Consider the following 26,587-nt stretch of genomic DNA (forward strand, 5'->3'; position numbering starts at 1 on the left):
CCACATTTCGCAATGCAACATTTATAGAAAGCTTAGCAGTCAGTGTATGATAAACTCTCACAGTAAACACAGAAATCAGGTTGAAAATGTTAACAGAGGTAAAAGCTTCACAAGTGATTTAATAGGTCTGCATATTATTACTGGAACACAGACACCCGCCCATCTGTGCTGATCTGTGAACACTTCTCTAATTTGAAGACCATGAATACAGTATATTGGCACAGTATATATTATCTCTATCACTGACAGACCAATAAAAAGTCAATTTTTTCAGTTCTAATTTATTACAGTAAATTGATGTGGTTTGAGCAAAATAAGCCAAAGCAGGCAAACAATAAACAAAAAGAACAAACAGAAACGTGGTATAAAAACACAAGAGGCATTAAAATCTATTATAGAAGTTCTGAGTTCTACTTTGTCAGCGTATGCATTCACCTCACAAATAAACATATATCCCAAAGCATAGACCCCCTGATGACTGCCTATATTATACTGCTTTAATTAGAACATAAAAAATTAAAATAAAATAAAAAAACACACCCATAAATTTTATTAGAAAAAAAAAAAAACACCATCAGCACCAAAATCAAAATGGTTTTTTGTCTACTTGAAAGCTTTTCTTCAGTAACTGTGCTGCTGTTTGGACTACTAGATACCTCTGATGAGGCCAGCTTCATCACCGATGAGCTCTGATACTCTGCATAGATGGATTAGTGAGAAGCTGACACTTTGCATACAGAAAGACAAACTTTGGTTTGCAGCACCATACCCTATAGCAAAGGTTTTAATCCAGATCCCCACCTTAAATCAAGAACTTTTACCTGATACATTTGTATCTCTAATCGAAAATTCTGAATTTCAATGCCCTTATTAATGTCTTGAAAGGTGATAGTGACATTTGGACTTGGGTTTTAAAAGTCAAGAGAATCTGTAAATCTATAGGTTTCCTAATCAAAAAGCTAGTTCAAAATGTGCCTGTATAACACATTCCAGGTACACAAATAAACCACATAATGTCAAATATAGCAGTCATCCACAATTTTTACCCAATTTTAGTCATGCTGCTTAACAAAGGCACTTTTAAAGCAGATGCCAAGATGGCGCAGAAAAGCACAATAAAACTTCTCAGTGGAAAACCCAGAGTAAATCAAAAAGACCATTAGCAGAAGACATAGTGATTGTTCTCTCATAAGATCATTAAGAGCAGCAGTAGAGCAAATAAAAACTAGACCCCTCCCTCAGTAAGACTCAGTTCTTCCATGTATACAGTCACCTGCAATAAATTTCACTAAAATAAAAACCTCCACTTACATTCAAACCAACAGAGTTCTTTCACAGGCTGTTGAGGCTGAGCGCTGAACCTACTGGTTTCAGGTGGTTATATTTGGGCCTTTTCCTTAAAAGCTGTCCAGTTTGCTAGAGAATGAGTCAAGGCGTGGTACAATCTATCAAATAAAAATGAGGCTTTGGTTCTGTGTACAAAAGCAAAACCACCTCACAGATGTTTAAACTCTGCTTCTTTGGGTTAGAGGTGACTCCATAATTTCACAAGAATCAGTCAGGAGTCTTCTCATGCAACCTGTCTTGTACATCATACCAGTGTAAAATACAGAATTCACCCTGAAACATGCATGCATCCATTCTTACACTGGAGCCGTATTCATATAGTAATCCTGAGAAAGTGAATTAGAACAGTAGACAACCTTGACCCTTAAGAAATTACTTTTCCTCTGAAATAAGTGGGAAACACTTACCTCATGCAATTAAGATGTTTGCCTAAAAAAAAGAATCAAAGGTTGTTCTGAAAGTATTTGGGTTGAAAACAAATCCTCCAACATTAATGTCAACAGAATAGTTTTAACTATAAGCTAGAACTGATGTACTGACATTAAGCTGCCATCGTACTGATGGGGGGGATCTTAGAGAAGAGGTGCAGGCTGGGAAAAGGAAAAAATAAAAAATAAAAGCAAGGCCACACTCACAAAAGCACATTTCTCTCATCCATTCTAATAAAATATCAGGAAATAAATTTTCAAAGACAAAAAAAAGAAAGATTAGAAAGGCCAAATGGAAAAACCAAACATGCAAACTTCCCCAGGACTGTTGTTGAAAGATTTGTTTCTTATAAAAGCTTTGTGAACCATTATTAATATGGCTCTGGGGGTAGAGGTGGGGAAAGTCTGCCGCCCCAACAATAAAACATCTTCAGTTCAAAAGTCTTTTAAATTTACATTACATGGTAAAGGTAACTCTTTGGAGTAAAGTGCTCCTGTTGTAGGCACTAAGAACAAAGGCAAAGAGCAGAGCAGCATCCTAGTGCCTGTACTGTCTCATCGGGACCTGTTCTTGATTGTGATGCTGAGCGGGGCGCCGTTCTTGGCCACGAGGAGCTCTGTTTCTTCTCAGAGTGCCTGAAAGATATTTATATCTCAGTGTCAATATATATGGATTTAACAACAAAATGTGAAACAGCAAACATGTAGCAGAAATATTTTGGCAAAAAATGGACTCTTATAATCAGAAGCTTAAAGGAGAATTCCGGTTTTTAACACTTTTAGCCCATTTTCTGTAGTGTCCAGGATGAAATCGAATGATCGACACCAAAATTTTGACAATTGGTCCTGTCTCTGCTTTTTGGCTCATGCAGAATCCCCCCCTGGCTGCTTCAGAATGGCTTCCATTGTGCATGTCCGATAATGTCCTTAAAACAACCTTAAACGTTCTTTTTTTAAAATATGCTACTCACCGGGTCGTCAGCGCTGTTCAATGACGTTCCAAAAAAAGTTTTGTGAAGAAAAACCGTTCCTGTCTTGTTTTATTTAGCATTTTGTAAATCCCAGAACTATTTTTTCCGATACATCACAACCGCTTATAAACTTCCGCTTCCCGTTCGAATCTGAAGCGTTGCACACTCCAGACCACTAGTTGGCGACGGTATCCTCTACCGTCAAACTCAAAGTCCAATATGTCCTCCTCAAGAATCCACCTTTCGTATTCCATTTTCAGAGTTTTTTAAAGTGTTTAACAGAGACGTTAGCACCTCGACGTCGGAGTACACAGAGTGAAGCAGAAACACTTGGGCCTTGCGAAAAGACTACAACTAAGTGTAAACAGGCCCCATTTCCGGTGGCGGAGGGATATTGACTATTCCAACAGAACTCAATGGGATTTACAAAATGCTAAATAAAACACTACAGGAACGTTTTTTCTTTACGAAACTTTTTTTGGAACGTCATTGAACAGCGCTGACGACCCGGTGAGTAGCATATTTAAAAAAAAGAACGTTGTTTTAAGGACATTATCGGACATGCACAATGGAAGCCATTCTGAAGCAGCCAGGGGGGGATTCTGCATGAGCCAGAAAGCAGAGACAGGACCAATTGTCAAAATTTTGGTGTCGATCATTCGATTTCATCCTGGACACTACAGAAAATGGGCTAAAGGTGTTAAAAACCGGAATTCTCCTTTAATCTAAACATTAAAGTCGCAAACTTTTTTGGCACCCCTAGCAAAGTGCCTTAAATTATATTGTTGCAATTTGCTATATTGTTTGCTAAAAATGTACAGCAGGACAAACATCCTCCACTGAGAATTATTTTTAATGAGCCCACAATTAAAATTATTTTGTGGCTTCTCCAAATTAGAGTTTCTTGAAAGCTCAACTTTACAAAGGAGTTTTTTTTTTTGCTTGCTTGGTTCTCATGGAATAAATGAGTTTTGAGTATTGACTGATATGATATCATCCCAACAGGATAACAGCAGGAATCATAGATGGCTTGACAATATATTTTATAGTGTGGAATGATAGAAAAGGTTTGATAAAGAGATATTTCTCAGAGAACAATTTAACACATTAAGTGTGAGAACAAAAGATCCATTTCTTATTCAAAATAGTGTTATCAATACTTATACAAGAAAATTGAGATAGATTATTCCAGCTGAGAGAATGAGTTTATAAACATTTCAAAGTTTTTTTTATTTGGTGTTCTGTTTTTTCTTCATTGAAATCATTATAAAAAACATTTATTAAACATTGATATCTATTATTTATACCAATATTTTCCAAAGATACTACTTCTTCTGTACCTGGGAGTTCCTTTGCTTTAGGAAGTCTGGGATTGCTGCTTGGGGTGTGCACACTGCAGACCTTGATGAAGCCCGCCATGAGCATAATAAGAGCAATACCCATCAGCAGCACAGCCCACCAGTGAGCCTGAATTTCAGGAAATAAATCACATCATAAAACAAACAGGCAAAGTTTGCCTTAGCAGAAAGTGTTTGTCTCATATACTACATAGGTCTGCGGCCGAACACTTACCATAATCCAGTCTGCAATGTTTTCATACAGCTCTGGGTTGAAAATAGCTTTCTTCAGTTTTGCTAAAGGTCCGTCTGCATCCACAAGTCGACACTTTGAGAAGACGTCACAATATCCCTTAAAGTCGTTGCAGGGTGAGCCGGGCTGCAACGTTTTCTCTTGTTTTCCAAAAAATTTCTCCCATTTCTCTGCGCCAGTGCTGCTGCAGGTGCTTGGATTAGCTGGATAAAATAAAGTCAGAGTAAGACTTTACTAAATTCATTTGACAGAAAAGAAAAACAAATTCTAGGGAATTGGTTGAAATAATTTGAGCAGATACATGCGTTAAATTAGAATAGCAGGGCAAAGTTATATGACACAAAGAGTAAATTCTATATGCAGTCATTATGCAGCAAATTATCTACTCTAAGGCTGCATCCGAAAGGCCACCCTGATCACTATATAGGGCACTATTTAGGGATTTCGCCAGTTTAAATTAGTGTCTGAACATCTAGTGGGTGCAAAAGTAGTGGACTCGTAATGTCCCACAATGCACCTTGAAAAGTAGGGACCATCCACAAGAGCTTCCCTCGCAAAGCATCATGGAATTTGTTGTGACAGCAGCGACAAATAAAGAAGGCGCAGGCACCATGCAGAGAGGCGGAGTTGCAGGACCAATAGGGAGCGAAAAGTAGTAATCATCTGTTTGAACAGTCAATTAACTGAGTTCACTATAAAGTCCACTATATAGTCACCGCCCCATAGAGTGATTGTGTCTAAACGTCCAACCAACTCTGAATCCCTCAGTTTTTTTCCCCCTAAATTTAGAGGATTGCAGATTACATGTCAGAAATTCAGAATATTAAGTTCTGTAGAATATAATAATACTAAATAAAAAAAAGGATTTTTGAGGTAGAATGTGTGACTTCTGAAAAATACGCTAATGAAAGGCACCACAGACACTATCAGCACATTACAGAAGCTGTGAAACAAAAAATAATTGAGGACATTTAGGGAAAATGAAAGGTGTAGCATGCTCACTCACATTTTTCCATGCAACAAACATGGCAAAGCTCAGCTGCTTCATCCTTATCATCTTTGCTAACACAGGTGCACACTTCCAGACCATACTTCTCACATATGGAACCGGAGCAGATCTGTGAATACCAAGCAGTCAGTGGTTGGGAAAACCAATGAGGAAACTACTTAACCAAAGAACAAAGAAGCCCATATCAAAATATGTGTATCAGATATCAACATCCTCAGGAAACTTAGAATTCAGAGGTTAGTCTTCAACCTTTAACACTGAGACAAATTGGAAACGAAGGCTAAACAATTTCTGCTGATAATTTTTTTTTTTACATATTTTGAGTATTTGTTGCTTAAATTGCTTTACCATCGTCTTATTTTTGCAAATGAAGTAAAAAAATATGAACAATGTAGCATTTAAATACAAAAAAAAGCCAAACATGAGAGGAACTGACAACAAATATTGAGGTCGTATTGAAGTCATGTCTCATTGTCATTCAGCCTTGAGCAGAGTGCCGCTCCCCTATCAGTGGTATTTATTAAACAGGAAACAATTAAATCTGCCTACCCCATTATGGCAAACTTGTGTGTCTGCATGGCAAGAGGTGAGGTTTTTCTTTGCTTCAGAGGCTGGACACAGTGCAGTGCGTCCATTGCAGAAGCCTTCCAAAGCACATTCAGATGCCGGTCTGCACTTTTCATTAGTTCCCTTAAAAGCACATTCTTGTGTACAACATGGGCCTTGGCTGGGACTGTGGAAAAAAAAAGTTACACATATGCAACTGTAAGTTAAACAAAATAAAGTTCTGACAGTTTTTGTAAGATACAAGACTTTGCAGTAAGAGAATCTGACCTGCAGACTTTTCCAGGTTTCAGTTTGCACTTTACTTCTGCTGCTTCATTGGCATTATAACAGCAGTCATCATTACAATGATCACTGTAGCCACAGTCACACTGTTCTCCGTCTTCTACAAGGCCATTACCACATATGGGCTGGCCAGACTCTGAGTGGAGATAAACAGCGTTCAAATTGAATCCCTATCCACAGCCAAATTCCATGTCCGCTTTGTTATTAAGAAAAAAACATTTACCAACAAAGCAGGAATCCCTCTTCTTCATCAAAACAGCGCTGATATTGCGGATGCTGCAGATTGAGAATCTGTTATTGTTCGTTTTGTCCCCGGACGTAGCTCTGGCGTACATGATGTAGTTTCCCTTCTCCTTTTTGCCCTGCTCCTTAGACTCTCCAGGAGTGCACTCCATCCCAGAGTCATGCTGTGAAACAAGATGCATGTAAATTATCTGTGTGGAGTAGCAATAGTTAAGCCAGAGCACTTCAGTGAACTTACAGGAGAACCAAAGTTGTGCCCAACTTCATGCGCAAAGGTGATGTGTGACACTTTGGGAGGGACATGTGCGCCATAGTTCTGCACAGTGATGATACCAGTGTTGAGAGACTTCCTTCTGCCATCGGAATACAGCTTGTTTTTTTCACAGATGCCCCCAGAGCTTCCTGTTGTGTGGGAATAAGGGAAAAAAAATGTATCTCAAAGTTGCAAGAACACTTTAATATTAGCAAATTCCAGAGAAATTAGCTTTTTTTAACAGTAAAGCAGAAAAATGTGGAATACCGTCTGTGTTATTAAACATAACGAAAGAAAAATAAAAGCAGCATACAAGAAACAAGCAAACAAAACCACAGAAATCCCTCTAATAGATTTGAATCAATGCCTGAGGGAATTGATGCTCGCCCTTTAGTAAACGCATGGGGTCACGCTGCTTTGACAATGGTTTTCCCAAGACACAAAAAAGTGATCAGTTTTCTTAAAAACATTTTTCCTGTCTAAAAAAATCCACAGTGCACTCACTGGACACATTATTTTGACACCTTTGATGCTATGAAGCAAAAGGAGGACAGTAAAAGGCACTCACCTCCATTGGAGAGCATGAACCTAGCACTTCTTGTGGAGGTTTATGCAAAGCGCACTGCTTCATTGGAGGAGCGAATTTAACTTTTTTTGTTTCTTTTTATTGTGTTATAATCAAATCTATAAGAGACTGAGTCGCCCGTAATCACACTAAAAACTGTCTGGCTCTGCTGTTAAAAAAAAAAAAGTATCTGGTTTGGATTAGTTCTTTCTTTTTGTCTCACGTTTAAGTAGATAAATCACTGCTGCATGGTGGCACTGGGGAATAAACGCTGCAGCATGCTAGCCCTATTTATAAGGTGGGAGGTTGGACCCTCCCTGGCATAGCAGTCATTGATGCCAGCTCAGGGCTGACAAGGTAACGCAGAAGGCATTTCCAATAGCGAGACATGAAACGAATGCTATGAAAAAGAAATTTGGAGGACTACAGGCATCCCATCCCGACATCTGTGGGGATGTTGGTATGGGGAGGTCAGTGAATAATGCAGTCAACCTGATTGGAGATGGTCCTTGAAACATATGAGAAAAGCCTGCTGTGATATGCTTTCTGCTACAACTCAACAAGAACAAACAGCCAACAGGAGCAGCTCTTCATCCTCTATATCACCACCATTCAATCTGTACTGTGCACATCCATCGTTTTTTTGGTTTGTCTCATTTATAGAACATGACAGGCCCAAACTGCATATACCGTAAATCCCCTAATATAGGCCTGGGCCTTTATTTCACTCAGCTACATCTTGGTCCAGGCCATTATTGGAAGGAGGTCAGAATTAGAGGCAGGCCCCTATTTCTATTTGAGCAAAACAGAATACCAGTGGAATGAATAAAAACGAGATTTTGTGTCTCTTTGAACCTATAAAATACTAGGTTCATTTATTGAAAAAGCACAGGTACTATAACGGTATACAGAACATTATAAGAGACCCGGCTGCTAATGGAATACAGGCCAATATTAGAGGATTTAGGGTAACCATCAGGTTTGTAAAGAGGATCATCTGGAATCAAAACCTGTGGATCCCATTTATTTGGAATATACGTTGTTTAGACTTTTACATTTTGATCAGTGCTAATAAGAGCCATTTTAAAAAATAAGCCACCAATGAATGAATCTTGTAGAACTACGCACAATTTCACTCGTTGTAAGCCGAGAGGAAATGGAGACAAACAATGCTGACAGGACATTAGCTGACAACTTGGCAGAACTTGGATATGTGATAGTTCAGGGGCCAATTCTGTAACTGTGCCAGAAACTGAACCTAATATCAGTGTGTGCTTAACTTAATAGAGAACGGATCTATATAATATATTTTCAATGAGAAAGATTGGTGCAATGAGAACGTAGTTTTGCTAACAAGCACCCCAGGCTCTGCTTCTTTAGGCTCCTACAAATACCACCACCACATATAACATAAAAAGACTGGAAAAATATGAAATGAGTAATTGCACTACTGAAAGTAGACAGCTTTAACAGTCAAAAGAGAACTGTTTACTAATCTAACTTTAAGTAGGATGCTGCATTAAAAAGTTTGTGCACATTTCAGATAATGATTTTTGTCATCAATATTATAAAAAGAAAAATAAATAATTTACAACAATGCCGTTTGCAACCTTAATGTTAATTAGGCTTAATTAGTCAGATCAGAAAATGAGAACAGCGTAAAAAGTTTTTCCTGGAAAATCTACTGGTAATTGGGTCAATGTTTGCACCTTTAAAAACTAAACAAACAAAAAAACTACATAAATGAAGAGGTTACATGTTGGCTGAAAGCTGAAGATAACAAGTAAAAAAAAAGATTAATGATAAAATTCTAAATTTATAGCCAAACCTAAACTTCAATGGATTGGTGATAGATTCACATTGGTGAAATGAAGAGAAAGTCATTGACTGTTTTTTTTTTTAATCCAGTTGAGAGATATTTGCATTTGTACATTACAATGAAATATGTCCTGTACATTTAGACCATCACTTAGTAACAGTGAGCAACATTTGGCTGAGGGTCAGTCTCAGAAAATACTGATAATGGAGAATTCTCAAGACCCTACTGGGCTACCAATCCTTAAATTCACACCTGAAACTTCAAACTCACATTCAAGTTAGGGTGCCTGAACGTAGTTTAAGATGCAGATGTGTAATTATTACAAACATTCGGACAGGCTCATTGAACTATGTAAGTACAGAGAAAAGATTGTGTTTGCCTAGCCTGTTAGCAAACTATAATTATCTAAAATTTTGAGATACATTTTTACCTGTGATGAGATTTTTTTAACCAATACAACATGTAAAAAAAAAAAGCAGGTAACATATAGTTAAGTTTATAAAATTGATGGAGAAAACAGCATCTGAGTGTGATACCAACCTGAAGGAGCTCCGACCCAAGCCAAGCCGAGCACACCGTCATCAAAATCCCTGTCAGTAAACACGTATGCCAGGCAGTAGTCATCATGGTTCTGCTCAGAATTAAGCTCCAGAAACTTTTCCACACCAATGTTTGGGAAGCGAAAAGGATTACTTTTGTCAGTTGTATCTTCTGTGGTATTTATCTGGAAAGAAAAAAAACAAAAAAAAAACAGAGGTCAGCATTTACAAACTAAAACTTAAAAGGGAGAGATTAATTAGATTCCAGGCGACTGGGTTACTTTTCCACAATACTATTTAATCAGTTTCATGTAAGCTCATTTCAAACCAATGATGCACAACAGCTTCACCAGTTAGGATCACTCTTTGTGAAATTCAACTCACCTTGACCCTTTTAACCATGAAGCTGATGTTCCGTATGCCCTGGAAGTCTGTGCCCTGGTAAATGCTGTCAATGGCTTTCACATGGCTGGAGATCTATAGAGAGTGTCCTTGATTAGATAAGTAGTAATGCATCCACAGTGGTCGATAAAAAGCGTTTACAACTGAATACCAGACTCTCCTTTGGATTGTCATCCCAGGTTTTAAAATCGTCTAACATGTACATGTTAGATGTTAAGTGGAATACTGGAGCTGAAAATGGGGAGGGACAATTTTGAACTAAAAAAAAAACAAACAAAAAACTTGTGTGTAAGACCAGGCTGTTAATTGTCTTTAATGATTGGTTTGACAAACTAATCTTTTAAGACAATTTAATGTTCTATATGCTCCGAAAAAGAAAAAAATTCAACCACATTATATATTTTGTTAATGCACATAACAAAATTTAGGTACTCCCAAATAAATCCACTTTCTTAAAGCTCAAGAACAGTTGCAATAGCCAGAAGCTATGTGAATTTTTTTATTCATAAACTCAATGTCTTCATGCTTCACTGATGAGCTCCACATAATTTGAGTGTAACGGAACCTGAAAGTAGAAGTCTTTGAGTTCAACATCAGCTAGAAAAGACTTTGGTGCACTTCCACCTGGGCAGGAAGTGACACCCGCTAACACAGATGTTACCCCTGTGCAATGTCATCATAATAAACTAAACATCACTTGGCTTTAAAACTAGGAGCGCTATGGAACATATGTATTTGGCTTTGATTGGCCTGAATGGACTGCATTATATAGCGAAAGTTTGCCTTGTAAATTGTCTAGAAATTACAATTGTTGAGAATCTTTACTATATAAATTATATAAACTGAATTTAATTCAAATACTTGCATGTGAAATAAATGATGCCTTTTTAAACAAACATACAGTGCCTGTTAGGGCTGGAACGGTTCACAAAATCCACGGTTCGGTTCACGGTTTCGTGGTCACGGTTTTCGGTTTGGTTCAGTATATGTTGATCGTTACCCCGAAATCCCATAAAAATTAATTAAATTAATGAAAAAAACTTAAAAAAAATTAATGAATTGTAATTATTTTTAATGATCCGCAGAAACCCTGGAGAATTTCCGCATGTTTTGCTGCTTTGAATTTAATCACCTGGTCACAGTACCACCACCTTCTGCTCTGGAGTGTACACGCTTCGCCTATGAGAAAAAGGAGCTGCGCATTAACCGAACGCAACACGCGCAAATCGAACCGAGACAGTCGAACCAAACGGTTCGGACGGTTTTCATAAACCGTTCCATCCCTAGTGCCTGTGTGTATGTACCTGGGCAATGACTGCTTCCCTCGTGCCATAGTATTTCAAGAAGGTGTGGTCAGTCTGGATGAATAGTTGGCAGGTATTTTTCTCCTTCCCTGCTGCCCGCTTTTTCCTCAAAATGACTGGACCATAAGAGCCGTCATCATCAGTTGCTCTGCTTACACCCTAAGGGACAAAAACAAACATAATTAGGTCAGCACTGATCTTTTTAGTCATTATTCAGCGGAATATGTTTGGTAAATAAAAAATAAATAAAAAACTCAGATTTATCAAAGCCCATTGTGAAGGCATACATTTTTCCTTGTATTCACTGTAAAAAAAAACAACAACAAAAGGCTGGGAAAAGGACTGAATGTTTTAATCTCACCATCCTCAGCCATCTGTGTGCAACAGAAGGGTGTGGTTTGTTTGTGATGTTGGCACTTACATTGCTTGGCTCCTGAACTGCAGATGCCTGGTACTTCTTCATCCTTTCAAACACTGAGTGGTCAGCGCAGCCTCCCTCTGAGCCATACTTATGAGGATAATCTGGCAGATGGGAGTTAGGATAAAATAATCACTTTGACAAGCTTAAGCAACATAATGGTTGGATTGTGAATGTCATATATATGAGAGTTGTGCAATGTAGACGCAGTAGCAGCTGTATTTAATAAAAAGCTTTAGTGTAAGTGAAATAATCCAATCCAAGTCTTCAAGCATCCTCATTCCCATGTTCGCCTATTTGGGATTTAAAGGTCCAGCAGGTGTCAGTATGGAGTGACACAGCATCAATTCACTTTGGCAGTGTTGAAATGCTTCATGATGCCTCATCAACCCATCACTATTATTTATGCTGAGATGTTTACAAAAAATGCACAAAATTACCCTAATGCTTCCATTTAAAACCGAAAAGAAACAGTTACTCCCAGTGTTGTTGAAATTATTTAAATGTATCAACTATAAAAGAAAAAATTGGATCCACACCTATTAAATGCAGCAGCTTTTCAAAACTACTTATCCAGAAGTTAAGTGTCTCGAAAAGACAATTGTCATCTACATAAAACTAACATTGTGCTATTCTATAGAACATTATAACTTCTTGCTCTTGTGTTCTATATAGACTATCACAACTATAAGAAGCTGATTTTCAGCAGCTGTAATGCAGTCAGCAATTAGACAAGTATGACTATTGTAGGTTTTTATTTATTTTTTTATTTTTTTTATTTTTCCACATAGCCATGCTCTACCCATTTCCAATAAGTGACGACTAAAAGAACACCAGTAATATTCTCTAGCAGTTGAGTAACAGATTCAAGCTCTGACTATGCATTTTTGGTCTCTTCTTGAAAAGCTGCCTTTGTTCTTTTGAAAGAGGTCTTATGCAACTACTAATGAAAGAGCCATAAGTTGTATAAGAACATAAAATAAACATGACTGCCAGAGATCAACCCAACATCTCAACAGGCAAGGAGTTTTGTCATTCATAACATTAAATGAACGCATAAATAAATGAGTTCCTACACATGTTTTTAATATATACATTTTTTCAATATCTTCTATCTTCTTTTTCAATTACTTCTCATTTATTGGTCATCTTTGCTGACAAGCTAGAATAGAACAAAACAACATTACTTAAGCCTCTGCTTAAGTAATGTTAATTATGCAAAAATTCTGAAATACAATTAATAAAATCTTTAGTGCTCTAAAACTCAAATCCAGGGGGGCCAATGTCCTTCAACTTTTAGGTGTGTCCTTTGCTCTACACATCTTTACCAAATGGCTCAACTTCCACACTAGCAGGTAATGGGGCTCTGCAGAGCTCTGCTAATGAAAGCATACCCAAGTAGGGTTAGTTCAGGTAGCGACACATCTAAAACCTGCAGGACAGCCACCCTGGAGAACTGGAGCTTCAGTCCACTGTGCTAGAAATACAATTCCCTATATTCACATTGTATTGGAATATGACATAAGATCAATACAACAACAATATAAAGAGTAAGTCCAGGCTCTTTGAAATGATGTATAAATCAAAGCAATACATTCTTGCTTGAGACACCCTTTGCATAAATTAACACATCTAAAAAGGTACCAATGTTCCTTTTGACATCACTCCATAGGTAAACCAATGTGTTTCAGGTCATACCAGCTTGTGAGTCTACCTTTGGCAGTGGGGGAGAGTGCCATGTATGCTCGTCAAAAGAAAGTATGAAGTGTTCCAGAGTTTCCTGTTAGATGGCTGTATTGAATGGATTTCAGAAAACACAGTGGACCAAAACCAGCAGATGACAAGGCACCACAAATCATCCCCGATGGTTAAACCACTAGGCTTCCTCTAACAGAGATTCTGAGACTCTCCCCTTATCCTTAGGACTCTGGGACAAATGAAATACAAACTTTCCTTTAATCTATAAGGAGAACTGATATAAGAGCAACAGTCCAGGATCTTGTTGAGGAGGGACTTGGCATGAACAACGCATCATTTACAGCCCTTGCTTGGGATTTGGTTTGTCATATGTGACTCCATCCTCTGCCCTCCTCTGGTGAAGATCCCCAATATTCTTTAAAGAATTTTGCTTTACTCAAGGCTATGATTAACTCTGTTGATTCTCTATGATAACTTTTATCCACTTAACTTTCTTTTTAGATTCTTGGATTTAGTGCTATAAAACAAACAGCTTTTTGGGGAACTACCTAGTATGTCCAATCCTCTTTCTGGATGCTGTCAATGATGGTCTTCTGGACATCTGTCCAATCAGCGGCCTATCCAAGGATCGTGTAGACTACAGCGCCAGACTGGGAGACCATTTAGAGGCTCAGGAAACCATCACAAGTGTTATGAATTCATAATTTGATTCAGGTAATTCAATATTGGATATCCTTGGTCTCACAAAAGTTTCCATTGTTTTACTATTTCATAGTATTCTAATATTTTATGACACTAAATTTTAGATAGTTAACTGTAAGTCATTATCATCAAAATTACATGATATAAAGGCTGAAAATATTCACCTTTAAAAGTAATGGATATAATGCAATTTACAGATTTCACAAATAATAGTGACAAAAAGATTGATCATTTCCACAGTTTGATTGGCCTTTTTACAATATCACCTTACTCCATAACATTTTATCCTTTTAAGTGTACTTACGAATGTCATCTTCATGATAGATGACAGAGTGAAATGGTACATTCTTGTCCTTCAGATATCTCTCTGAGGGTTCGACATAAAATGTTCCTTGGTGGGTTTTAATGAAGCCCTCAAAGCGTCCATCGACCACAGAGCCATGAGTCAGAGTGCCCTCTTCACCTGCCAAACAAGAGAAAAGGAATTCCAAAAAAAACATTACAAATCTCTCAGTCTTCAACCACTAAATACATGCTGCGATAAATAGATAATGTGAGTTATTAAAACATTTCAATCTAGTAAATAAATGCAAGAATCCCAATCAAGACCCAGCTGTTTCATAACTGGAGACAACCTATATCTTTAAAACACACATCTGGCTTCAGAGAGACAGTCTTATCTATTTTACTGATATTTGTGTCAGTTTTTGAAAAATCATACTATTATTTTTATTTGGTTCTAAGACAACCTTCCCAGATACAAATATAAAATGGCAAAAACTTCCCGGTTCACCTTTTGTTTGTTAAGAGGCAATAAAGAGCCTTTTTCCTAATGTTTATTTGATGGAGACGTGGGGCAAAGAAGAATGAGGAAGGAAATTACAGCAAGTGGGGATAAAAAGAAAGCAGGATCTGCACTATTTAGTAATAGTGCATAGATACTGAAAAACCAGACAGATGAGTCGGACAATAAAAGATGAGCGAGCAGAAAAGTATTCACATCACTGCACTGCACAGCGCATTTGGTTATGGTACAGCCTTTTTCCAAATTGTATTAAATTAATATCTCAAAGTTTAACAAACAAAACTTCTGAATGACAATTTGTGAAATGCCTATTTTATTTTCAGATTGTTTTAAACGTACTACTAAATATGACACAAAGAAAGTTAAAAGAAAAGAGAGATGAAGAAAAGAAGGATACCCAGGGGAAGGAAGAAAGAAAAGGACAGAAGGAAAAGAGAATAAAACTAAAGACAGTTGTAGTGAGTAGAACGCAATGGATAAAGTGCAGTGCAGGGAAGAAAAGACAAAAAAGAACAAAGAATAGAGTATATGATAGATAAACCAAAGAATATCTAGACTATGGGATAAGGACTAAATCTTAATATATTTTTTTCAACACTTGCACTGTTATTAGGTTACCTTATTTAAATATCCTTAATGAGAAAAGCATCTCTTTTCAGGCAGTTACAATTAAAAAGGAAATGCCTTTGGATAAAGTCTCAGACATATTCTTGTGATCAGCTAAGTTTAGACTCAGCCTCTCATTAGCTGGACAATAGGCTTCATCTCCACATTGCTTAAAGCAGGATTTCCCAAACAGTTCAGCAACTTAATTCGAAGGACAATGATAAGGATCTCAGGAATACTAACCAGGCTAAAGAGACCTCAACCACTGTCTGAACAAAAAGTGATCCCGTAGCCTTGATTGCAACAGTGCTGTCAATATCTGTGTCTAAGATAAAGAGACAGGCTCAGTAAGGAGTCGCATATCCACTTAGACCCAATTGAAACTATCACTTGTTGTCCTTAGTGTGATTTCTGAAAATATCATTCTCCAATTTGATCTGAAAATGCTTTTTTTTTTAATCTATTTTTAAAATACTTTTAGCATCTGGTCATAAAACCGTAAATAAGATTAAAGACAATCTTCCTCTGGGAACTTCAGATTTGAACAGTTACTAAAAAAGGTGTCGGTGTTTAATCCGCTTATTTTCTCATTTAATTATAATGTTCAGTCCACACAGTTTGTACTTTATACTTATTTGTTCATCAGTGTTTATAAATTGTTTCATTTTATTAATCATTTAGCCTTGCATTGCTATACTTAGTTCAGCAGTAAGTCAATTTATTAGTCCCATTATTTTTTTACCCATAACCCATATGTAAATGGCCAGTTTGTCTGGAAGGACATATCAAACATTAATAGGAAGGTGTGATTCCTGGATAAAGAAATGTTATTAATAAATCATGACCATCGTTAGATTTTGATCATAGGTAGAACTGATGGAGTTATTTACAAGGCAATTTAAAGAGGCTGTACATAGGAAACAATGTGAGGAAACAGATGGCCTTACCAAAGATTTCTCCACTGTATATATGTGACGTGTCGATTGGTTCCTCTTTTCCTGATATCTCAACAACAAGATCTGGAGAAAACAGCTTTGTATCCCTCTTCAGCCGTAAGTTGAAATGTCTAAACAAGGGAAGAAATAAACATTATAACATCAAAATTAAAATCAATCACTATATAAAGTCTGTATTGTGAAACAAAACCCAAATGGCTTCAAACTGAAAGCTATTTGCTTTCAATACCAACAACCACATGAGCTTCTCAAGCTTCTTTTTTTCTGACTCTGAAGGCTGTTGCTTAAATATTCTTCCGTTTGGTATACATATTCTCTTAAAAAAAAAAAAAAAAAAAAAAAAAAAAAAAAAAAAAAGCCGCACTCAACACAGATATGAGGCCTAAATGTGCCTCTAGCTTGACAGAAACATGTAGAGATGGATTTATAGTAATACACCCCTTAACAGATTTCCTTCATAATCACATTCTTGTTTGAATGTCAAGCTACATGACTCAACTCTGACTCACCACAGTCTCATATGATTGAGCCCCTGGGTGTTCAACCGTTTTACCTTCACTCACGTAGTTGCTAAAAATGGGTAAGATTCCTTATTTTTGTTTACATTTTTTCTAAACTACATTTCTCCTTTATTATTTTTTATTATTAGTTTTCCAGAAGAAAAAATTGAAGCCATGCTTAGACGCCGTTGTAGTGTCCGTATGCTTCTGCAAAAATACTAACCCTTCAGTGAGCTTTAGCGTAATTAGCAATTACCGGTGGTTCTGACAAGCAATGGTTCCCACAAATTACAATATTAAGCATATTTATTTTCCAAAAACACAATATAAGTTAAAAAAATAAAGTAATAAATAAACAATTATGATAAAAAGAGACTAGATCACGACTGATGAATGAGCACCAGTACAGCATAAGATCAATTTAAGTCTGCAAACGTTTCAAAGGAAACAATGTCAGAGTCGGACCAAGTCCAGGATTTTCTCTGCAGATAAATGATTGATCTGAACAGATATTCAAATATTAATAATTATTCCAATTCACGTTCCCTCCACCTTACAGGCGGGTTTGGATTTCTTCTTTTACACATTAAAAGGGGTTTATTCACATACTATGACTTTATGCCTGTAGCAAACAAAGGCTTTCTTATGGCACCCCTTTTTTATTTTCAAGTTTTATTTTCATGTTTTATACATTGTTTTGTTTTTGGTTCTGTTTGTAAAATTAGCCTTTTGAGTATTTACCTTAATAAGATCCCATGGCTGGGGTGACGGTATTGAGCGTGCATGCCACGAGTGAACAAGGAAGTTGTGGAGCAAAGCAACCCCCAGCACCAATAAAGGAAGTCGAAAATCAAGAATGAAAAGGACCAAGATGTATTGGATGCCAGGAGAGACATGACAAATTTAGATGTCAGAAAACCATACGAACACAGGAATTCTGCAGACAAGTTGATGGACGTGTGAGAGAGCACTGCCAGCAGATGGTGTGAAACGGTATATATGCATGCTGATTGCGCCGGGTGCAAAAAATAATTTTAGGCTCTAAAAAGACAAAGTAAATACTATCAAGAGAAATCCTGGTTGTATAATGGTTTATCTGAAGATGAATATATAGTTTTGCCATTTTCTTATTGGCATATTATGCAACTAGGTACATTAAATAATGTTGTAGCATTTCCTTTCTTTTTTCTTTTCAGAAAAAAACAAACAAAAAGCACACAAGGGCCAATTGGCATTTAGTACTGAAATTAATCAGTTTGAGTTGATTTTCACCACACCCAGAAAATTAAAGTAAAGAAGGAGGTTAGATTGAGAGAAACTGAACAAAGAGACAAAGGCTCAATGGTGTAGAAACAGGTGGAACAATCAATGAATGTAATATAATCTCCTGCATAATTTTAAAATGATCTGCCAATTACCACTCCATAAAAATCATATGTTGATTTGTTGTCCTCATGGCCATGGCAATACAATTATGCTATAATAACATCAATCATCAAGCAATTGCCCAAAAAGTGTGAACAAAGATTGGCTTTCACAACACATTTCTTTGGACTCTTACATGTGAGAAACCAAACAACAACAGCACAGTAGAGCCAGCAGCTCACCTGTACAGTTTCACTTCAACATCAAAGGACACACCTTTGATGACGAAAATGTTGAGAGAGGACAGATGGTTTGAGAGAGGGGTGAAGGAAGCCACCCTTGTTAATAAAGAAAAGCCATCACTGAGCAGAGGGGGAGGACTGTGGTTTTAGGCTCCAAACATCTACAACTCTGTCCTGTAACTCTTTTAGAGGAAGTTACACAAACACATTGCTCATGTTTCAAATGGCAAAACACGAAACCCAAAACAACAGAGTCCAGCGATCCACAAGAATGACAGGTTGGTTAATGATTTGCATCTGACTTGGAATGTGCTTGAGAGGATGGGCCTCCAGGTGCTTAAACACATCAGTGCTCCAACTACAGATTGCTCTAGTGCGACCCGACAGAACTGACGAAGATAGGTGGGGAAACGTCTTCAGAAAAACTGAGCGAAAGTCTGGATCCCTTAGATTTAAGCGAGTTTTATGGTTGCCATGACAGGGATGACAGAATTTGCATGAGCATCTTGTCATATGCACCAACTTTGCAATTACAACTGATTGTGACAACAAAAGCAGCTGCTGCAAAATAACAGACATAGCTTAAATGTTGAAGATGTTTTCACAGTAAAATACATGTCAACCAAAAACAACAAAAACAAGGTCAACATAGCCAGAAAACTAGAGTAACATTACTGTCAATCCTAAAAAGGAGGTCAGTTGCAACATTATATGCGGTTAACAAATTTTAGTTAACAAATTGAGTAGTTTGTACAGTATTTAAAAACTGTAAGTAGGTATACTGGGCATAATTGTAATGGCGGTGGTCGATTCCAGCTTTACAGGCTGAACTGGTTTAATTGTGTGAAATAAGTATGATTACCAGAGGCATCCATAAAGAACAAACAAGAAAACACAAAACACTGGATTTTATCAAGATCCAGGGCTGGGCAAATGAAGATTTCATTTTTGGAAAATATACATTTATTTTACCAATCCACTCTTTGAGTTTCCATAGCTCAGTGACATTAGTTAATTACTTTTTGTTCTTACATGGGTACTCAAAACTGACAATTTGCTGAATGTTTGCTACCACTACACCAAGAAATCAAAGAGTGATGCTGCTTGCTTTATGTAACCTTTTCATGGTGAGATTACTGCCAATAATTATGTTTTCATAAACAGGTTAAATTGTGTTAAAATAACAATAGATGTTGAAGCAACTTTTGATAAGGGATTAATTTTAACAATCTTCTCACCTGAAATTGTCGAGCAATATTTGCTAATTAATATTGTCTACAGTTGCTTCCTGTGTAAGAAATTAAATTGGCTTTTTTTCTTTTATTTATGGATAAATTAAATCATAGATTGATTAGTACTTAAAACTCTTTTTTTTTCAGAACATTGGAATGTTTTGCTGTATCTTAACTAGATCAAGAGACTTTAAATCAACTAAAGAACCAAAATAGCTCAATGTAGTCCTGTCACTTGAACATAACAGGTATTTAGGCAAATTAATAATGCCTGTAGCAGTTATCGGGAGGGAACTTCCTCTTATTTCCCTGGATGATTTTTGTATCTCCTGTGGAATCCTAAGTGAAATGGAAGTATTTCATATGCTTTTCTCCTGCTGTCCAACGTTTGAGTCATTATTGATCTTAACTCACAGCACTGTTTATAAAAATGTGACTTTCTACTAAAGTTCAGTTAGTTAAATGTTTTATTATTATAAAGAAACTAAAAGAAAAGTTATTTTGCAACTAGCTATGCCAGTTATGTTGATTGATTTTCCCCCAAGACTAGTTCTTCATCTGAAACATGAGCAAATTAAACTCCATAATATATATTTTTATATAATACACTTTTAGCCAATTTTAGTGGAAGCAATTTATACTGTATAACTTGGTTGAATAAATTAAAAACTGTTTTTTTTTTTTTTTTTGCCGGAAAGAAAAAAAAATATAAGAGACTAGATTTTTAAGACATATCGTCCAGCACGTCGGGTTATTTAACCCTTTTTATTTATTTTTTTTTTCTCCCATAATTACTCCGGATTTGGCAAGGATTGTGATTTTTTTCCTATTTACCAAACTCCTACTTCCAATGTAAACTGACTGGAACAAAAAAAAGATAAATGGGTCAGCTGACAAAACTATTGTGCAATAAACACAAGGACATAATACGCATTATCAAAGTGAGAGCTCAAGAGTAACTCTATTCTCTTTGGTGTTTAATACTCAAAAGGATGTTCGTGTCGGTTGATTTTACATTTCATTTCTTTGCTTTTGTCCAGCACTTTGCTACTACTGGCTTTTTAAAATGCTATATAAATCAAGTTTTAAGTGACCTCAGTCGAAATAGGATGATTCAAATTCAAGCAACAGATTAGGAGGTTTTAATAGAGGAAGGAGGTGTGTTTGCAGTGAACTCACCTTCCATGAGCTTGGAAGTCCAAGTGCACCATCTTGTCTTGAGGAAGAAGCGCCCTTTTGGCTCTCTGATGACTGCTGTGAAGAGCTTCTGTGTCGTATGATAAACCTTCATAATGGCGAATATATTTGTTCAACGGGTTTTCAAACTGACCTGAAAGACAGTTCAATAAAACATTAATTCTCAATTTAATCTACAGAGATTTGCTGAGACTGCAACATTTTTTTTATTTTATTTTGAAACATCTCAGAAAATTTTGTTTAAACATTTCAAATAGATTTACAGTTAAAATGAATAAATGAAGAGGCCTTTGATGGCATGCTTAACAAGGCGTCACTCCCAAGGCAAGAGTAAAAGGCTTATTCATTTTACTGCCTCAAACCACAGAGTTAATCCATCCATCTCTCGTTCCAATCGCTTTCTTTGTTCTTTTTACAAAAACACAAAGTCCTCAGTTTAACAGAAGGGGAGCAGAGCACGGCACATGATGCACATCAGGTGATTGGGGGGTCTGTTTCCAGAGAACAGCGTGCCACTGTGCGAGTCAAGTGAATGAAGCTGTTCCCGGCAGTAAGCTACATTCCAAGGAAACACCGAATGTAATCTAAATACATTTCTGCTGGCTTTGTAGCTGAAGTTTTAAAGAGAATGACATTACATTTGAGAATTTATCATCATGCAGAGAGCTATGATTTCTTTACATCAGTTCACCTTGGTGAAAATGATAAGAGTTTACAACATAGATGGTGTAATAAGTAGATGATAGACAATATTGGCCATATTACTAATAGAAGAAATTTACTGAAAACAATTAAAAGAAAGAAGCAAAGAAACAACACAGAATCTATAAATGCCCCGAAAGGTTTTGTGCAGATATCTTGTCTTCCTTTGAATCTTTTGAACCAGACTGTCCAATACTTGTCTTGTAAAGACTATAGCACATAAAAACTTTAAATTTAAGAAAATTTGAGTTTTGATGACTTCACAGCAAAGTGCTTTAAAAAATGCTGGTTGTTGGGGTGTTTATAGAAAAGCAGGGGCAATTAATCAAAGGGGGAAACAATTCTGATTTCCTTATTTTGTATTAGGCAACTGAAATTAATCATTTCACCGATTGGTTAGTGCATCACTCCCTGTTGTAAAAAATATGTTTACCACAAAACTGAGTTAGTGACATTTATCAAAGCAGGAAAACTAAGAGGAAATATGGAATTTTTAAGATTGTCTAAGTGTGTTTATCTGAAATGTCTGAGGTTACATGATTGAGTAGTGAGTGTGAAGGGCCAGTTAAAAACTATACACGTAATCGTTTTAAATAAGAAATAATTTAAAAACTGGGATGGGAGGATGGGAGTCAAGAATCCCAATACAGACAGGGAGAGGCTGTAGCAGGCAAGTAGCAACATGTTCATGAATACACAGAGAAGAAGCCACATGCCTCTATCACACATCTACTTAAGTTAGAATAATGTAAACAAATTAAGCCGACCAAATACCAGGATCATCAGGATTGATTTTCAGTGGTGGCTGTGATTTTTTTTAACTAGCTGGAATGATAATTTGCTGTAAAAATAAATATCATCACTCTGAATTACAAGATCTGAGAAGGGTGTGACAATATTTCCACAGTGGAACGGTGACTTATGATTGGCCTTTTTTATTGAATGTCTGCTGTATCTCAAGGAAACCTTTAAAATACAAAGAGCTTTTGTTCTTTATTGCTGTTGGTTAATGGGAAAAGTGATAGCTTATCAAGCATGATAAATACATTTCGTTTTATTTCAACTGTGAGGCTTTTGAAGAAGGGAAAAAGAAACTTCTGTTGACTACTGAACCAAATCCAAAATATCTCTGTCCAGCTTCCTTTTTTAAGCTGTTAAATTGCAGACCTGCATAGATCAAAATTATGCATTTTATTTACACTTGTTTTATGCGTTTTTATTTTACTTAACATTTAGCCATCTAAAATTGTACACCTATATTCAAAAAATTATAATTAATCTTTGTCTTTACTGTATGTTTTCAGGTTATACAACAAAATAAAAAATGCTTTGATTTGACAAGAAAATGGATACATTGAATTAAACAATTTATTTCTAAAGGGAAATTAAAAAAATATACTATTTGTAGCAAGTCATTAAAAATAAATACATAACTGAACAAAACTATGTAGAAACTATATAGGATATCATATTGTATTTATTAATAATAGAAAAACTCAAGTAAGCCAATTAAGAATTCCTTTGGACCAGAATTAAGGGTCGATGTAAAAGATTGTGGACCACAGGACTTATCGATTAGTTATATTTTAAAAAATGATAATGTATCATAACAAAGAAAAAGCATCAGATTTACATTGACACAAAAAGATACCATAAGCTATTTGAAAGAGACCAAGTAGTAATCAGATAGAAAAATTAACAACTTTGTGTTTCTGATGTGAAGCAACAAAGCCTTGCTCTTATTTTGTTTTTTTACACACTGATTAACAGAAAGAAATAAGGAAAACAGATTTTTATTTATTTCGGTTTCACTGTAAAAGCTGCAGCATTTGCAAGGATTGCTGAGCTATCTGTTTCCAGTGGCTTTGTGAAGTGCAGTTCTACACAGAAAGGAAATCGCTGACGGCAAGCGAGGAAGTGGTAACAGCATGGATCTTACTCATATGCAGGGGAGCTGACTGCAGTTTGACAACAAACACGAATCACAATACAAGCAACAGTAACATTGTAACAAGGTCTGCACTTAACAAGATGTAATTGACAATAACAAAAGGTTTTATGACAAATAACCTAAAAAGACATAAATTCAGATTTCAAGGCCCCTCACCTGTACAAGATTTTTATTGTCTGGCTCTGCATTGAGTATTTAAAAGAGAAAAAAATAATAAAAACAACAACAACAACAACACACCAAAGAGCTTTTTTTTAGAATGGCTTATTCGAGGTGTAAAGACAGAATCGACGTGTGATGATAAAAAAGTGGAGGGCATTATGCAAAACAATTGTAGCATGATAGAAGAAGCGACCACACTTTCCTGTGTCGTTGCGCTCGCATTCCTTTGAGATCAACCATGTTTCAAGTTTTTCATCCCTGTACGTTAGAAACCATTAATGTTTTACATTTATTTATCTTTTTCTATGCAACCTAAAAGGTTCCTGCCACAGATACAATGTATTTAAACACTTTTAACTCCTTCTTAGCACATGTGCATGACCTGCATGTTTGAGAAAATCCTTTGGGTTCTTTTTTTTTTTTCCTGTTTTCAATGAAAACTTAAGTTAGAGAATTAAGAGGGAACATGCCGATGAAGATTCTCAGTCATCCAGCTCATATTCATTCAAAAAATTAAAAACAATCCACTGGACTTTTAAAGTTTGCTTGCCATTCATTTTAAAATTAAAAAGCGTCCTGGATGGGAAGCAAAACATCTTGAAACCCGGAAAAAAAAAGTCCAATGGATTTCTTTTTTAAACTTTTTTGGAATGAGAGGGAACATGTTTTCAGGTGCAACATACACCATGTGAGGGATGTAAAGAAAAAAAAATTAATCAACCATTTTTATTCAAATAAGGACGAGTTTTTTTAAACTTTTATTATCTGGAAAGGTGTCAGAAATCAAACATTCCGCATTCTTAGTTTTGATGAGTGTCAAAGAACTGAAGTGAAGCAAAGTTCTTTTTATAAAAGTATAAAAGACTAGAACCAATACAGTACAGTTAGATTAAATTACCAAATTTTGAAGATTTACTGAGTAACTAATAAAATATGCTGATGAAGGTTCTCAGTCATCCAGGTCATAGTCACTCCGTAAAAATTCAAAAAATATCCACTGGACTTGGTTTTCAAGATTTGAAGACGTTTCGCCACCTCTCCAGGAAGCTTTCTCAATTCAAATGTTATTAAACATTTATTAATCATTTGAATTGAGAAAGCTTCCTGGAGAGGTNGCTTTCTCAATTCAAATGTTATTAAACATTTATTAATCATTTGAATTGAGAAAGCTTCCTGGAGAGGTGGCGAAACGTCTTCAAATCTTGAAAACCAAGTCCAGTGGATATTTTTTGAATTTTTACGGAATAACTAATAAAATACTTGAATAAGCCAAACAAGAACATTGCAAAGAGATCTCAATAAGTTATATTTAACTTACATTCTTGTTTAACGATTTCAAAGGTTTGAAGAAAGCATGTAATTTTAATTTCTATTTAGTCTTTGCATTGGGTTTAGAATGGGGAGTGGCGGCCTAGTGGTTAGGGCACAGAGCTTGGAATCCTGAGGTTCTGAGATCGAGCCCCACTCCCACAGACAGGGCCTCTGAGCGAAGACCCGTAAGCCCACACTGCTCCCCAATGGGGAGTAAACGATGGGTCAAATGCAGAGGTACATTTCTCCAGTGTGGGATCAATAAAGTTTATTTATTATTAATTAATTATTATGACTTACGGTAGTTTAAGAATGTTAAAAAAAGATTAACTCTTAGACTTAGACAGACTATGTCATTTTGTACACAATTTTGTTCGGTACAGCTCTCAAGATATTTCCATTTTTAAACTCCAGGTAGGAGGGTTACGGCAAAAGGGATAAAATATCATAGCTACAACTTTTTCATCAAAATGATAATTATTTCAAAAAAGGAACATCCAAAGAATATCCAGATTAGTAGGGCAGAATAAGTTCACAGCAAATGTAAAAATTCTTACAGGCAATACTGTATGCACTCTTGCTATGTAAATTTGTTACACCACACAGTGGAAGGAATTGTGCTGTAATTAATGTTCATTGACTGTTCAAACTTCTATAAGTAGTTTTTCAAAAAATGTTTGCATAAAATATAAGGGGTTTTTAAATAATTGTAATTTTCTACCAATCTGATGGTTAATTGATCTAAATAATCAAATAAATTCAAGAAATGTGTGTTGCTGTGCTCATGTGATTATTTATTAAATAACCGAGGAGCTAAAAAGGTCGTTTAGAATTGAATAGAAAATCCCTTTATTTTTCCACAATGAGGAAATTCTGGTGTTTACAGCAGCAAAATGATTAGAGAAAAATGGTCAGATAAATGTGGACCTTAGAAAAATGTATAAGAATAACATAACAGTGAAGAGTTAAAAGATAAAACAATAAAATACTGTACTGTAAAGTATTTTAACAATATAAAACCGTGCACATTGAGAATAAATAACCAATATACAGCTACGGACATTTTTACAGTAATTGAAAAGGTGGTTTATTTTGTCAATATGATTTTCGATTAAATGTGATTTATTAATCACAGACCCTGACATTAACTTGATTTAAAAAATGTAAGGGCGCCTCACCACTAACTACTTACTTCTGGTAAGAATGCAAATCTATCATAAAAGGATCTGCAGGCAGAAATAGGAGGTCGAAGTCACCAAAGATGGAATCCATGTGTTGCCATATGTACCTCCATGATAAGAGCTGAAAATGGCTTCTTCTGGACGTTTCTCAGTAGCCTGACGTAGTCCGACTCAATTCTAGTCAGAATATGAGTCTGATACTGCTCCATAGAGCTGTGATTATGGGGCGTGTTTTGAACG

At 36.1% G+C, this 26,587-nt stretch overlaps 1 protein-coding gene across 1 annotated transcript in view; it reads right to left on the reverse strand.

The window, feature by feature from the left end:
• Positions 1–265: 265 nt before the first annotated feature.
• Positions 266–26,587, reverse strand: part of adam10 (ADAM metallopeptidase domain 10) — a 29,230-nt gene continuing 2,908 nt past the window's right edge. Inside the window, exons 2-16 of the mRNA XM_015391829.1 lie at positions 21,023–21,173; positions 16,496–16,614; positions 14,442–14,600; positions 11,741–11,841; positions 11,320–11,478; positions 9,998–10,090; positions 9,615–9,798; positions 6,676–6,839; positions 6,418–6,601; positions 6,180–6,330; positions 5,895–6,078; positions 5,343–5,454; positions 4,319–4,539; positions 4,087–4,213; positions 266–2,411 (exon numbers count right to left, since the gene is read on the reverse strand). Coding sequence (XP_015247315.1) covers positions 2,314–2,411; positions 4,087–4,213; positions 4,319–4,539; positions 5,343–5,454; positions 5,895–6,078; positions 6,180–6,330; positions 6,418–6,601; positions 6,676–6,839; positions 9,615–9,798; positions 9,998–10,090; positions 11,320–11,478; positions 11,741–11,841; positions 14,442–14,600; positions 16,496–16,614; positions 21,023–21,173 — 2,207 coding nt within the window. The 3' untranslated portion in view covers positions 266–2,313. The remainder of the gene's footprint in view (positions 2,412–4,086; positions 4,214–4,318; positions 4,540–5,342; positions 5,455–5,894; positions 6,079–6,179; positions 6,331–6,417; positions 6,602–6,675; positions 6,840–9,614; positions 9,799–9,997; positions 10,091–11,319; positions 11,479–11,740; positions 11,842–14,441; positions 14,601–16,495; positions 16,615–21,022; positions 21,174–26,587) is intronic.

Source organism: Cyprinodon variegatus, unplaced genomic scaffold (genome assembly GCF_000732505.1).
Source record: "Cyprinodon variegatus isolate N-32 unplaced genomic scaffold, C_variegatus-1.0 Scaffold561, whole genome shotgun sequence".
NCBI classification, from domain to species: domain Eukaryota; kingdom Metazoa; phylum Chordata; class Actinopteri; order Cyprinodontiformes; family Cyprinodontidae; genus Cyprinodon; species Cyprinodon variegatus.